The sequence below is a fragment of the Pogoniulus pusillus genome, chromosome 42 (genome assembly GCF_015220805.1).
Source record: "Pogoniulus pusillus isolate bPogPus1 chromosome 42, bPogPus1.pri, whole genome shotgun sequence".
In the NCBI taxonomy this organism is placed as follows: Eukaryota; Metazoa; Chordata; class Aves; order Piciformes; family Lybiidae; genus Pogoniulus; species Pogoniulus pusillus.
The window spans coordinates 4,225,973-4,240,851 of record NC_087305.1 but is presented as its reverse complement, the minus strand read 5'-3'; the positions used below and the strand labels follow the sequence as shown (position 1 = coordinate 4,240,851).

The following is a 14,879-nucleotide window of genomic DNA, read 5'->3' as shown; positions in this document are numbered from 1 at the left end:
CAGCTTAAGCTGAACCAGGCTAAACTGGGCTGAGCTTAGCCATGTTAAGCTGAGCCAAACTAGGCTGAGCTGAGCTGAGCTGAGCTGAGCTGGGCCAAACAAACCAGGTCAAACTGAGCCAGGTTAAGCTGAACCAGGCTGAACTGGGCTGAGCTGAGCCAACTTAAGCTGAGCCAAACTAGGCTGAGCTGAGCTGAACCAGGCTAGACTAAACTGGGCCAAGCTGAGCCAGGTTAAGCTGAACCAGGCTAAATTGGGCTGAGCTGAGCCACATTAAGCTGAGCTGAACTAGGCTGAGCTGAGCTGAACCAGGCCAGACTAAACCAGGCCAAGCTGAGCCAGGCTAAGCTGAACCAGGCTAAACTGGGCTGAGCTGAGCCATGTTAAGCTGAGCCAGACTAGGCTGAACCGAGCTGAACTGGGCCAGACTAAACCAGGCCAAGCTGAGCCATGTTAAGCTGAGCCAGACTAGGCTGAACCGAGCTGAACTGGGCCAGACTAAACCAGGCCAAGCTGAGCCAGGCTAAGCTGAACCAGGCTAAACTGAGCCAGGTTGAGCTGAGCCGAACTAGGCTGAGCTGAGCCGAGCTGAACCGAGGCGAACCGGAACAAGCCGAACCGGGCCGGGCCGAGCCGGCTAAAGCCGATCCCACCCGAACAGATCCGATCCGATCCGATCCCACCCGATCCCCCCCCCCAACCCCCCCCACCCCCGGGGCTGCCGTGACGTCACGGCGGGGCGGGGCCGCACGGGGCCGCGCGCGCGTTCCCGCCTCCGCCGCCTGCCGCCGCCCGGGCCCGGCCGCCGCCGCCGCGCCCCGAGGTGAGTACCGGAGCGCCCTGCACCCCCCCCCCCGCCCCCTCCCCTCCTCCGCCTCCCGCTCCGCTCCGCCGCCCCCGCTCCGCTCCCGTCCCAGCCCCCGCGTCACGTCCCCCCCTCCCCCCTCCCGCCCCGCCCCGGTATTGTTGTGGCGGAGCCGCGGGGGCGGGGGGAGGAGGAGGAGGCGCTTTTGTTCCTCCCGGTACCGGCGATCGGCGCCCCCCAACCCTGCCCCCCCCCCCCCCCCGAGCTGCTAGGGGGGGTTGGGCACACCCCCCCCCCCGGGAACGGGGATTTCCCCCCCCCGCAGCGAGTCGCCATCCGTCGGTGCACCGGAGCCACCCCCACCCCGTGTCGGTACCGGGGGCACCGCCGTGGGGACCCCCAGGTGGAGATGGCACCGCCGTGGGGACCTTTGCCCCGGGCTGGCACCGCCGTGGGGAGCTCCGCACCCCGCGACGGCAGCGCCGTGCAGGGAGCTCCCGGATGGCATCGTCTGGGGACCGCTCGGACCCCCCCCAGGATGGCACCAACGTGGGCCACGCTCCCCCCCCCCGGACTGGCACTGCCCTGGCACCGCAGATCCCACCGTGGGACAGCCACAGGCGTCCAGCGCTGAAAATGAGGACCCCATCCTGCCCTGGCACCCTGCCTCTGACCCCGTGGCACCCTGGCCATGCCCAGGGCACCCCAGCTGTGCCCACGATAGCCTGGTCATGGCTTGTGGCACCCTGGTTGTGCTTTTGCCCCCGGGGCTGTGGCCATGGGACCCCAGCCATGCCCGTGGCACCCTCCCCATGCCCATGGCACCCTCCCCATGCCCATGGCACCCTCACCATACTGGCTACAACCCTTGCACCCTGACCATGCCCCTGGCACCTTGGTGATGCCTGCAGCAGCTCAGCCGTGCCTCTGGCATCCTCACTGTGCCTGTTGCACCTCGATTGTGCCTGTGGCACCTTGGCCATGCCCATGGCACCCCAGTTATGCCTGTGGCACCTTAACCATACCTTTGGCATCCTGGCTGTGCCTATGGCACCATGGCCATGCCCATGGCACTCCAGTTGTGCCTGTTGCACTCTGACTGTGCCCATGGCACCGTGACCATGCCCGTGGCACCTCAGCTGTGCCTGCTGTGCCCTGGCCACGCCTGTGGCACTCCAGTTGTGCCTGTTGCATGCTGACTATGCCCATGGCACCCTGGCCATGCCCGTGGCACCTCAGCCATGCCTGTTGCATGCTGACTATGCCCATGGCACCCTGGCCATGCCCGTGGCACCTCAGCCATGCCTGTTGCATGCTGACTATGCCCATGGCACCCTGGCCATGCCCGTGGCACCTCAGCCATGCCTGTTGCAACCAAACTATGCCCGTTACACCCTGGCCATGCCCGTGGCACCCTGCCCGTGTCCGTGGCACCTCAGCCATGCCCGTTACACCCCGGGCGTGCCCGTGGGCACTCCAGCTGCCCCTGTTGCCCTGCTGCCTGCCCCCACAGCTCCTACTCCTTGCACCCCCAGCCCCCTTGCTTGGTACCCCCCGAGCCCCCTGTTTGACACCCCCAACGCCCTGCTTGACACCCCCAGCCCCCTTTTCTTGGCACCCCCAGCCCCCCTGCTTGGCACCCCCAACCCCCCTGCTTGGCACCCCCAACCCACTTGCTTGACACCCCCCAAGCCCCCTGCTTGGCACCCCCAACCCCCCTGCTTGGCACCCCCATCTCCCCTGCTTGGCACCCCCAGCCCCCTTGCTTGGCACCCCCAGCCCCCTTGCTTGGCACCCCCATCTCCCCTGCTTGGCACCCCCAGCCCCTTGCTTGGCACCCCCATCTCCCCTGCTTGGCACCCCCAACCCCCCTGCTTGGCACCCCCATCTCCCCTGCTTGGCACCCCCAGCCCCCTTGCTTGGCACCCCCAGCCCCCTTGCTTGGCACCCCCATCTCCCCTTGCTTGGCACCCCCATCTCCCCTTGCTTGGCACCCCCATCTCCCCTGCTTGGCACCCCCAGCCCCTTGCTTGGCACCCCCATCTCCCCTGCTTGGCACCCTCAACCCCCCTGCTTGGCACCCTCAACCCCCCTGCTTGGCACCCCCAACCCCCCTGCTTGGCACCCCCATCTCCCCTGCTTGGCACCCCCAACCCCCCTGCTTGGCACCCCTATCTCCCCCGCTTGGCACCCCCATCTCCCCTGCTTGGCACCCCCATCTCCCCTGCTTGGCACCCCCCGTTCCCACGCCCGCTGCCGGCCTCCCCCCGCCCCCATCCCGGAAACCCTTCCCGAGCCTCCCCTGCCCGGGACCCCCCCCCGGCAGTTTCCTGCTTCCCGCCGGGCGCAGCCCAAACCATTCCCGGCCGCATCCTGCCCGGGCCGGGCTGGGGGTGACACGGAGCGGGTGACGCAGCAGGGGACACCCCCTCGGTGACCCCAGGTTTGGGGGGGGGGGTCCCGGGGCAGGACGCGGGGGGGGTGGGGAGCGGAAGGGCTCCGTTTCCTTCTGCTAGGGCAAGCCCCCCCCCGGGGGACTCAGCGCTGCCGGAGGAAGGATGGTGCCAGGGAGGGGAGGGCACAGCCCATTGGGGACCCCTCCCCCCCCCCCCCCCCCGCCCCACTCGGTGCTGCGTGGGGGTGCCCCCGGGCCGCGTGACGCTGGGCACTCAATGCCCGCCTTGTGCCCGCGCTGCCCGCGTGACGCTGCCAGCCCCGGGTGTGGCATTCGCTGTGCCCCCCCCCCCCCCAACCCCCACCCCACCCCCCCTTTGCCAAGGGTTCTTTGTCTCTGTGCCCACCCTCCCCTCTGCGCCCCGCAGCCATGGCCCCCCGGTGGCTGCTGGCCTTGGTCACCGCTGCCACCGCCGCTGCCACCGCCGCTGCCAGCCCCGCGGGGTCCTCGTGGAGCCTGGTGCCACGCAAAACCGTCCCCTACGCCGGTGAGTACCCGGGGCTGGCATCCCCCTACGGCCCTGCCAGCCCTGGGGGCTTGGGGGGGGGGGGCTGGGAGTGGGGGTGAAGGATAGAGGGGGACAGGGTGGTCCCCGCTGGCAGCGTGGTGGCACCTCGGTGGTTGTGGTCGTCCCCCATGCCAAGGCAGGGCACAGCTGCTGCCTCCTTGGTGGCACTGTGGGGAGCTTGCCCTGGGGTGGGGCTGGGGAGGGGGACACAGATGGATGGGCAGGGACAGTGCTCTGGGTGCCCCCTGCTGTGCCAGCGTCTGGGGTCACCAGCCCTGTGCCTTGGCCCTGTGCCCTGTGCTGTGTGCCCTCTCCTTGTGCCCTGCTGTCACCCCTGTCCCCAGCCTTCTGTGTGTGCCCTGGCCCCAGCTCTGTGCTGTGCCCCCTGGCCCCATGCCCTGTCCCTGTTCCCTGCCGTGCCCCCTGTCCTCATGCCCTGTGCTGTGCCCCTGTCCTCATCCCCCTCTGTGTCACCTGTGCCCATGCCCTGTGCCCTGCCATCACTCCTGTCCCCAGCCCTCTGTGGGGTCCTCTGTCCCCAGCCCTGTGCCATGTCCTCTGTCCCCCTTCCCCTGCCGTGCCCCTTGTCCACGTCCCTCTGCCATGCCAGCATCTCGAGGTGCCACCCTCTTGTTGTGCCAGTGCCCTGTGTCCCCCTCTGCTGTGCCCTGTGTCCTCAACCCTTGCCCCACTCCCAGTCCCTGTGCAGTGGCAGTGCCCTGTGTCCTCCATCCCTGCCCCATGCCAGCGTCCCCATGCCAAGTCCCCTCTTGCTGTGCCATGCCATGCCAAGAAGACCTCTGTCCCTTTCCCATGCCACTGTCCCTATGCCACGTGCCCCATCCCTTTGCCTTGCCACCATCCCCATGCCATGTCCCCTCTCCCTGTGCCATCCCCATGCCCAGGATCTCTGTCCCTTTGCCATGCCCTGCATCCCCATTCCCTGCCCTCGCCCCTTTGCTGTGCCACTGCCTCCATGCTGTGCCCCTTGTCCCTGTGCCACCCCCACACCCAAGACCTCCTATCCCTTTGCCATGTCCCTGTGCCACCCCCGGCAGCGCTGTCCCTTTGCCGTGCCAGCACCCTGTGTGCCCAAGCTGTCCCCATGCCGTGCCCATGCCGTGCCAGCCGCTTGTCCCCACCCCTGCCCCGGGGGTGCCCTGTCCCCTCCCCATCAATGAGGCCTTTCTGCGGGGCCGGGGGCGGGCACGGAGGGGCAGGGGGGGTCGGGGGGGGTCCCTCCAATGGCTGCTGTGTTCCCTGGGCCCCGCCAGTGCCCCGGGGTGACAAAGAGCCCTTTGTGTGCCACCAGGGGCCGGGGCCCTGCTGGCAGCCGTGGGGGCGTGCAGGGCTGCCCTGAGGGGTGCCAGCGGTGCCCACCTGGGGGTGTGGTGTCCACGGGGGGTGGCTGAGGGTGGCCTCACCCTGCTGCCCTCTTTGTCCTCACCCTGTGCAGAGCTGCAGGGCTGGGGGCTGCCCTGAAAGATGCCAGCTGTGCCCACTCCAGGGTAGTGTTGCTGATGGTGAAGGGTGGCTGGTGGTGGCCTGCCCCTGCCGTGCCCTTTGTGCCCTCCTTGTGCAGAGCTGCAGGTTGTGCCCAAGCAGGGGCTGCTACCAGCAGCATTTGGGTGCAGGCTGCCCTGAATGATACCAGCGGTGCCCACTTGGGCTGTGGGCAGTGTCCTGCCCCTGCTGTGCCCTTTGTGCCCTCCTCATGCAGAACTGCAGGCTGTGCCCAAGCAGGGGATGCTACCCTGAAAGATGCCAGCAGTGCCCACTCCAGGGTCGTGTTGTTCATGGTGGGGGGTGGCTGGTGGTGTCCTGCCCCTGCTGTGCCCTTTGTGCCCTCCTTGTGCAGAGCTGCAAGTTGTGCCCAAGCGGGGGATGATACCAGCAGCATTTGGGTGCAGGCTGCCCTGAACCATACCAGCAGTGCCCACTTGGGCTGTGGGCAGTGTCCTGCCCCTGCTGTGCCCTTTGTGCCCTCCTCATGCAGAGGTGGAGGCTGTGCCCAAGCAGAGGCTGCTGCCAGCATCCTGTCGGTGCAGCCTGCCCTGAAGGATACCAGCGGTGCCCACTGGGCTGTGGGCAGTGTCCTGCCCCTGCTGTGACCTTTGTGCCCTCCTCATGCAGAGCCTCAGGCTGTGCCCAAGCAGAGGCTGCTGCCAGCATCCTGTCGGTGCAGTCTGCCCTGAAGGATACCAGCGGTGCCCACTTGGGCTGTGGGCGGTGTCCTGACCCTGCCGTGCCCTCTGTGCCCTCCTCGTGCAGAGCTGCAGGGCGTGGCCAAGCGGTTCTGGCAGGGGGGGGGTCTCTCACTACCTGACGCTGACGCTGGACGAGGCTGAGGCTCTGCTTTACGTCGGTGCCCGCGAAGCTGTTTTTGCCCTGGCCACTGGCAGCGTGGAGCTGAAGGCAGCGGTGAGGGGGCAGGGGGGCAGGGGGGCAAGGGAGCAGGGGCATAGGTGCAGGGGTGTAGAGGGGTGCAGAGGTGCAAGGATGAGGGTGCAGGAACATGGGGGTGAGGGGGGCATAGAGATGGGGTGCAGGGGTACAGGGGTGTAGGGGAGCAGAGGGATGGGGCAGGGGGACAAGGTTGCAGGGACAGGGGTACAGGGGGCAGGAGTGCAGTGGGGCAGGGGTGCAGGGGGCAGAGGTGCAGGGGGACAGGAGTGCAGGGGTGCAGGGGGCAGAGGTGCAGGGGTGCAGGGGAACAGAGGTGCAGGGGGCTGGGTGCAGGGATAGGGGTGCAGAGGGACAGGGGTGCAGTGGGGAGGGGTGCAGGGGGACAGGAGTGCAGGGGTGCAGGGGGCAGAGGTGCAGGGGTGCAGGGGAACAGAGGTGCAGGGGGCTGGGTGCAGGGGGTCAGTGTGGGGGGACAGAGGGGCAGAGGTGCAGGGGGCTGGGTGCAGGGGGTCAGTGGGACAGGGGTGCAGGTGGGCAGAGGTGCAGGGGGCTGGGTGCAGGGGGCTGGGTGCAGAGGTGCAGGGGTACAGGGGGTGCAGGGACACAGGGGTACAGGGGGTGCAGGGACAGAGGGGTGCAGGGGTGGGGGAGGTTATTTTTATTCCCTCACCCCCTTGTTTTTTCCCCTGTCCCCCTCCCCTTCCAGATCTCCTGGGAAGCTCCAGTGGAGAAGAAAGCTGAATGCATCCAGAAGGGCAAAAACAACCAGGTTGGGGCAATGCTGCCAGGGGTGGTTGGTAGGGTTGGGTGGGTGCAGTCCCAAGCACAGCTCCAGGCTGGGTGGGGAATGGCTGAGAGCAGCTCTGAGGAACAGGACCTGAAGGTCTGGGCTGATGAAAAGCTCCACAGGAGCCTGCAGTGTGAGTGCAGCCCAGACACAACCCTGTGCTGGGCTGCAGCCAGAGCAGTGTGGGCACAGGGCAAGGGAGGGGATTCTGCCCCTTGGCTCTGCTCTCCTCACACCCCACCTGCAGTCCTGGGGGCAGCTCTGGAGCCCCCAGCACAAGCAGGGCATGGAAGTGTTGGAGCCAGCCCAGAGGAGATGCTGAGAGGGCTGCAGCAGCTCTGCTCTGAGCACAGGCTGAGAGAGTTGGGGCTGTGCAGCCTGCAGAGGAGAAGGCTTCCAGGAGAGCTTGGAGTGGCCTGGCAGGGTCTGAAGGGGGCTGCAGGAGGGCTGGGGAGGGACTGTTGAGAAGGGCTTGGAATGGCAGGAGGAGGAGGAGGAGGAATGGGTTTGGAGTGGCAGAGGGGAGATGGAAAGTGGATGTGAGGAAGGAGGGAAGGTGGTGAGAGACTGGCACAGGTTGAGGGTGGTGAGACCCTGGCACAGGGTGAGGGTGGTGAGACCCTGGCACAGGTTTGCCCAGGGAGGTTGTGGAGCACACTCCTGCCGAGGAAGCTGGGGCTGGGTAGTGTGAGGAAGAGGAAGCTGAGGGCAGACCTCATTGCTGCCTGCAGCTACACTGCAGGGGCTGCTGCTGGGCTCTGCTCACAGGAGGTTGGAGGAAGGAGGAGGAGGAGGAGGAGGAATGGCCTCAGGCGGAGCCTGGGGAGGATGAGGATGGGCATGAGGAGGAAGTGTCTGACGCAGGGAGAGTGGGCAGGGGCTGGAGTGAGCTGCCCAGGGAGGTGCTGCAGTCCCCCAGCCTGGGGGGGGGTGGTTTGGATGTGCTGCTTGGGGCTGAGGTGAACCTTGCAGAGCAGGTTGGGCACGGTGCCCCCAGAGGTGCCAACCTGGTTGCGTCTGTGATCCCATGGCAATGGGGTGTGTGGGGGGGGGGCCCATGAGGCTCTGCCTGCTCTGCTGTCACCTCTGTGCCTCCTGGCACCTCCTTCAGTGACCTCTCTGTGTGTCCCCCCCCAGACTGACTGCTTCAACTACGTTCGGTTCCTGCAGAGCTACAACAGCTCTCACCTGTACGCCTGCGGCACCTTCGCCTTCCAGCCCAAGTGCACCTACATCGTGAGTGGCACTGCTGCCCCTGCCCTGCCCTGCCCTGCCCTGCCCCTGTGCTTGTGCCCCCTGAGCCCTGCCATCGCCCCTGTGCTTGTGCCCCCTGAGCCCTGCCATCACCCCTGTGCTTGTGCCCCCTGCCATCAGCCCTGTGCTTGTGCCCCCTGAGCCCTGCCACTACCCCTGTGCTTGTGCCCCCTGCCATCAGCCCTGTGCTTGTGCCCCCTGGGCCCTGCCATCAGCCCTGTGCTTGTGCCCCCTGGGCCCTGCCATCGCCCCTGTGCTTGTGCCCCCTGAGCCCTGCCATCACCCCTGTGCTTGTGCCCCCTGGGCCCTGCCACTGCCCCTGTGCTTGTGCCCCCTGCCATCACCCCTGTGCTTGTGCCCCCTGGGCCCTGCCATCGCCCCTGTGCTTGTGCCCCCTGGGCCCTGACATCACCCCTGTGCTTGTGCCCCCTGGGCCCTGCCATCACCCCTGTGCTTGTGCCCCCTGGGCCCTGCCATCGCCCCTGTGCTTGTGCCCCCTGGGCCCTGCCATCGCCCCTGTGCTTGTGCCCCCTGGGCCCTGACATCAGCCCTGTGCTTGTGCCCCCTATCATCACCCCTGTGCTTGTGCCCCCTGGGCCCTGGCACTGCCCGTGTGCTTGCCCTGCCCCTGCCATCACCCCTGTCCTCATGCCCTGTGCTGTGCCCCTGTCCTCATCCCCCTCTGTGTCACCTGTGCCCATGCCCTGTGCCCTGCCATCACTCCTGTCCCCAGCCCTCTGTGGGGTCCTCTGTGCCTAGCCCTGTGCCATGTCCTCTGTCCCCCTTCCCCTGCCATGCCCCTTGTCCCCGTCCCTCTGCCATGCCAGCACCTCGAGGTGCCACCCTCTTCTTGTGCCAGTGTCCTGTGTCCCCAACCCTTGCCCCACTCCCAGTCCCTGTGCAGTGGCAGTGCCCTGTGTCCTCCATCCCTGCCCCGAGCCAACATCCCTGTGCCATGTCCCCTCTTGCTGTGCCATGCCAAGAAGACCTCTGTCCCTTGCCATGCCACTGTCCCTATGCCATGTGCCCCATCCCTTTGCCTGTCCCATGTCCCCATCCCACAGGACTGTCCCTGTGCCCAGAAGGGTCAGCCAGGGGCATCCCTGTGGCAAGGATGTCATCCAGGGCACAGGAAAGTCACCCAGAAGGGCATCCCCTGTGCCCAGGGCCAGACTGGGTGTGGGTGGAGGCGAAATGGGGAGGGTTTGGGGACCTCCTCCCCCTCACCCACCTCTGTGCCCCTCAGGAGCTGTCAGGCTTCACCCTGGACCAGGTGGCATTCGAGGATGGCAAAGGGAAGTGCCCCTATGACCCTACCAAGGGGCACACAGGCCTCATCGTGGGTAGGTGGCACCTCTGGGCACCCACTGGGCTTGGAGTGGAGAGGGTGCCCTTGCTGTGTGTATGTGTGCCAACACCCTCACCCCTCTGGGCACCTGCTGGGCATGGAGTGGGGGGAAGTATCCTTGCTCTGTGTGTGTGTCCCAACTCTCAGCCCTCTGGGCACCTACTGGGCATGGAGTGGGGGGTGTATCCTTGCCATGTATGTGCGTGCCAACACCCTCACCCCCTTTGCCTGGCACTGAGCATGGAGTGGGGGGGTTATCCTTGCTCTGTGTGTGTGTCCCAACTCTCACCCCTCTGGGCACCTACTGGGCATGGAGTTGGAGGTGTATCCTTGCTGCATGTGTGTGCCTGTGCCCTCACCCCCTGTGCCAATGCCCTCACCCCCTGTGCCAATGCCCTCACCCCCTGTGCCAACGCCCTCACCCCCTGTGCCTGGCACTGGGCATGCATTGGGGGGGGTTATCCTTGCTCTGTGTGTGTGTCCCAACTCTCACCCCTCTGGGCACCTACTGGGCATGGAGTTGGAGGTGTATCCTTGCTGCGTGTGTGTGCCTGTGCCCTCACCCCCTGTGCCAACGCCCTCACCCCCTGTGCCTGGCACTGGGCATGGAGTGTGGGGGGAGTTATCCTTGCTCTGTGTGTGTGTCCCAACTCTCACCCCTCTGGGTACCTACTGGGCATGGACTCGGGGGTGTATCCATGCCGTGCGCATGTGCCAATGCCCTTGCCCCCTGTGCCAACACCCTCCCCCACCCCGTGCCTGGCAGATGGGGAGCTCTACTCTGCCACCTTCAACAACTTCCTGGGCACGGAGCCTGTGATCCTGCGCAACCTGGGCCCCCACTACTCCATGAAGACAGAGTACCTCACCTCCTGGCTCAACGGTGAGAGGGGCACAGCGCTGGGGGTGGGCAGGGGGGCACCGTGCCAACCCCCTTCCCCTCCCCCAGCCTCTTCCAACCCCGCAGGGTTGCTCACAGCTCCCTCCCCTCCTTCCCCTCCCCCCTTCCCCTCCCCCCAGAGCCTCACTTCGTGGGCTCAGCCTTCGTGCAGGAGAGCTCAGGGAGCAGCACAGGAGACGACGACAAAGTTTACTTCTTCTTCAGCGAGCGAGCGGTGGAGTTCGACTGCTATGCCCAGCAGGTGGTGGCAAGGGTGGCACGGGTCTGCAAGGTCAGCACAGGGGCATGGCAACCCCCCCCCCACCAAGGGGTGCCCATTCCCACCCCACCCCCCTGCCCTCCGCGCTCCTCCGCCCTCGGGTTGCTGTAGCGGTGCTGGGTGAGAGGGTAGGGAGTGAGGGATGGAGGTGGCATGGCTGGGGTGGGGGTGGCATGGCTGGGGAGGGGGTGGCATAGGGATGGGGGAGGTGGCATAGGGATGGGGGAGGTGGTATGGCTGGGGTGAGGGTGGCATAGGGATGTGGGAGGTGGCATGACTGGGATGGAGGTGGCATAGGGATGGGGGAGGTGGCATGGCTGGGGTGGAGGTGGCATAGGGATGGGGGAGGTGGTATGGCTGGGGTGAGGGTGGCATAGGGATGGGGGAGGTGGCATCGGGGTGGGGGAGGTGGCATGGGGATGGGAGAGGTGGTATGGCTGGGGTGGGGGTGGCATAGGGATGAGGGAGGTGGGATAGGGGTAGGGGAATTGATATGGGGTTAGAGGAGGTGGCATGGGGAGACAGGAGGTGGTATGGAGGTAGGAGAGTTGGCATAGGGATAGGAGAGGTGGCATGGGAGTAGAGGAGGTGGCATGGGGAGAGTGATGTGGTATAGGGAGAGCAGTGAGGCATGGGGGCAGTGAGGTGGCAAAGGGAGAGCAGGGTTGGGTGTGGGAGTGGCACAGGGACAAGGGGCACCGCATGGGGACAGTGACACAGCAAAGGGGCAAGGGCACAAGGTATGGCAAATGGACAGGGGTCTTGGGCATGGAAATGGCACAGGAGTAGGGGGTATGGGCATGGCAGCATGGCAAAGAGATGGGAGCAGTGGCACTGGAAAGAGACGGGGTTCGTGGGCATGGAGATGGCACAGGAGTAGGGGGCATGGGCATGGTGGCATGGCAAAGAGATGGGGGCAGTGGCACAGGATGGGGAGAGGGGGCACAGGGATGGCATAGAAACAGCATGGCAAAAGGATGGAGGACATGGCATGGGGGCAGTGTCACGGAGATGGCACAGGAGTAGGGGGCATGGGCATGGTGGCATGGCAAAGAGATGGGGGCAGTGGCACGGGAGAGGGGACTGTGGGCACAGGGATGGCACAGGGCCAGGCAAAGGGACGAGCTGCTGGCTGCGAGGGCCGACGGGCACGGGGCAGGTGGCAGCGCACAGCTCCGGGGCCGGGCGGCGTGACCAGGGGGTGCCCACCCTGTGCCCAGGGGGACGTGGGCGGTGCCCGCACGCTGCAGAAGAAGTGGACGACGTTCCTGAAGGCCAGGCTGGTCTGTGCCCTGCCCGAGCAGCAGCTGCACTTCAACCGCCTGCAGGCAGTCTGCACCCTGCCCGCTGCCCGCTGGCAGGACACTGCCTTCCTGGGCGTCTTCCAGGCGCGATGGTGAGTGCCCGGCGGGCAGCAGGGTGGGCACAGCCCTCCGGGGACAGGCGGGCAGCAGGGCGGGCACAGCCCTCCGGGGACAGGCAGGCAGCAGGGTGGGCACAGCCCTCTGGGGACAGGCGGGCCTGTGGCGACCCAGGGCGGGCACTGAGCTGTGGTCCTAAGTGCCATGGCTGAGCCAGTGCCACGGCTGAGCCAGTGCCAATGTGGGCACTGAGCTGTGGTCCTGAGTGCCATGGCTGAGACAGTGCCACTGTGGGCACTGAGCTGTGGTCCTGAGTGCCATGGCTGAGCTAGTGCCACTGTGGGCACTGAGCTGTGGTCCTGAGTGCCATGGCTGAGACAGAGCCACTGTGGGAACCAAACTGTGGTCCTGAGTGCCATGGCTGAGACAGTGCCACTGTGGGAACCAAACTGTGGTCCTGAGTGCCATGGCTGAGACAGAGCCACTGTGGGAACCAAACTGTGGTCCTGAGTGCCATGGCTGAGACAGTGCCACTGTGGGAACCAAACTGTGGTCCTGAGTGCCATGGCTGAGACAGTGCCACTGTGGGCACTGAGCTGTGGTCCTGAGTGCCATGGCTGAGCCAGTGCCAATGTGGGAACCAAACTGTGGTCCTGAGTGCCATGGCTGAGTCAGTGCCAGTGTTGGCACCAAAGAGTGGCCCCGAGTGCCACAGCTGACCCAATGCCACCATGGGCACCAAACTGTGGTCCTGAGTGCCATGGCTGAGCCAGAGCCAGCATGGGCACCAAACCATGGCGTGGACACCAAACCAGGTGTTGAAGCCAAGCCTGGCTGGGGCACTTAGTGCCATGGTCTGGTTGATTGGCCAGGGCTGGGTGCCAGGTTGGGCTGGGTGAGCTTGGAGCTCTGTGCCAACCTGCTTGGTTCTGTGGCTCTGTGCTAGGAGCCTGGGGCCAGGATGTGCCCAGAGCTGCAGTGCTGGGTCCAGGTCTGTGCTGCCCAGGGGCAGAGGGACAGGGAAGGGCTGCAGAGAGTCCAGGGCAGGCTGGGCAGATGCTGAGGGGCCTGGAGCAGCTCTGGCAGCAGCAAAGGCTGAGCCCTGGGGCTGAGAGCCTGCAGGAGAGCAGCCCCAGAGGGCATCTGAGCAGTGCTGAGCAAGAGCTGAAGGAGCTGTGGGGGGCAAGAGGCTGGGGCCAGGCTCTGCTCAGTGGTGCCCAGTGCCAGGCCAAGGGGCAAAGGGCACAGAGTGGACCCCAGGAGGTTGGATGTGAAGAGGAGGAGGAGAAAGTTGTTTGTTGTGAGGGTGCTGAGGGCTGGAGCAGGCTGCCCAGAGAGGCTGTGGAGCCTCCTTGTGTGCAGAGCTGCCAACCCCCCCTGGGCACTGTGCTGGCTGATCCTGGAGGTCTCTTCCAGCCTGACTCATTCTGTGCCTCTCTGCTCTGCCCCCTGGCAGGGGGGACGTGGACGTCTCTGCCATCTGCCGCTACCACATCCTGGAGGTGAAGAAAGCCTTCGAGGGGCCCTACAAGGAGTACCGAGAGCAGGCGCAGAAGTGGGGGCGCTACTCGGACGAGGTGCCCAGCCCCCGCCCTGGCGCCGTGAGTGTGGGCACCGAGGTGGGGAGGGGGGAGTGGGGAGTGCTTAGGAGGGGAAGGAGAAAAGGTTTGCTTGGGGTTTGGGCCACACGTGCCCGGCTGTGCCCATCCATCCACCCACCACAGCTGCCTCCCTCTGCCCGCAGTGCATCACCGACTGGCACCGGCAGAACGGCTTTGCCAGCTCGCTGGAGCTGCCCGACAACACCCTCAACTTTGCCAAGAAGCACCCCCTGATGGATGAGCCCATCCTGCCCCACCACGGCCGCCCCCTGCTCCTCAAGAAGGATGCCAACTTCACCCAGCTGGTGGTAGACAGAGTGCCCGGGTTGGATGGCACCGTCTACGAGGTGCTCTTCATCGGCACAGGTGAGGCGCCGCGGGGGGGGGGGGGGGAGGGAGCTGGGCATGGGTTCCTGGCACAGGAGCATCCCTGCCCACCCTCTGTGCCCTCCTGCAGGCGACGGGTGGGTACACAAGGCGCTGAACCTGGGCACCCATGTCCACCTGGTGGAGGAGCTGCAGGTCTTTGAGCCGGCACAGCCTGTGGAGAGCCTGGTCCTGGCTGCCCGCAAGGTGAGCGGTGCCAACGTGCCCAGCTGGGCTCTCTGGGGGGGGGGCTACCTTCACTTTGTTGTGCCCACCTCACCCCCTTCTCCTCCCTGCCTCTCCCTCCCCCCCTGCAGAAGCTGCTCTTCGCCGGCTCCCGCCTGCAGGTGGCACAGCTGCCCCTGGCAGACTGTGGGCGCTACCAATCCTGCACCGACTGCGTCCTGGCCAGGGACCCCTACTGCGCCTGGAGCCACAATGCCAGCCTCTGCGTGCCCACCCACGGCCTCAACGGGTACGGGGGCACCCCTGGGCACCGCTGGGGGCGCTTGGCTGTGTCACAGTGCCCACTCCCCCCCTCCCCACAACACTCAGCTCCTCCTCCCCCTGCCGCAGGTCGCAGCTGGTGCAGGATGTGCTGAGCTCCGACACCAGAGCCTGCAGCCAGCCCCAGGTGGCCAAGCAAGGTGAGGAACCCCCCCTGGGGGGGGCAGCTGAGAGGTTGGCATGTGCCTGGCATGGGATGGTGGAATGGGTTGGGTTGGACCCTAAAAGATCATCCAGTGCCAATTCCCTGTCAGGGGCACAGGCACCTCCCACCAGCCCAGGGTGCCCTCCCTGGGCATCCTGGTTCCCATGTGCCCTCCC

The 14,879-nt window shown here is 66.3% G+C and overlaps 1 protein-coding gene across 1 annotated transcript in view; it reads left to right on the top strand.

Moving 5' to 3' along the window:
* Positions 1 to 787: 787 nt before the first annotated feature.
* Positions 788 to 14,879, top strand: part of SEMA4C (semaphorin 4C) — a 15,711-nt gene continuing 1,619 nt past the window's right edge. The window contains 15 exon segments of the mRNA XM_064175560.1: positions 788 to 823; positions 3,628 to 3,747; positions 6,040 to 6,071; positions 6,073 to 6,189; positions 6,881 to 6,943; positions 8,099 to 8,197; positions 9,462 to 9,558; positions 10,330 to 10,446; positions 10,584 to 10,735; positions 11,944 to 12,119; positions 13,541 to 13,685; positions 13,829 to 14,051; positions 14,143 to 14,258; positions 14,369 to 14,526; positions 14,628 to 14,698. Coding sequence (XP_064031630.1) covers positions 3,630 to 3,747; positions 6,040 to 6,071; positions 6,073 to 6,189; positions 6,881 to 6,943; positions 8,099 to 8,197; positions 9,462 to 9,558; positions 10,330 to 10,446; positions 10,584 to 10,735; positions 11,944 to 12,119; positions 13,541 to 13,685; positions 13,829 to 14,051; positions 14,143 to 14,258; positions 14,369 to 14,526; positions 14,628 to 14,698 — 1,684 coding nt within the window. The 5' untranslated portion in view covers positions 788 to 823; positions 3,628 to 3,629.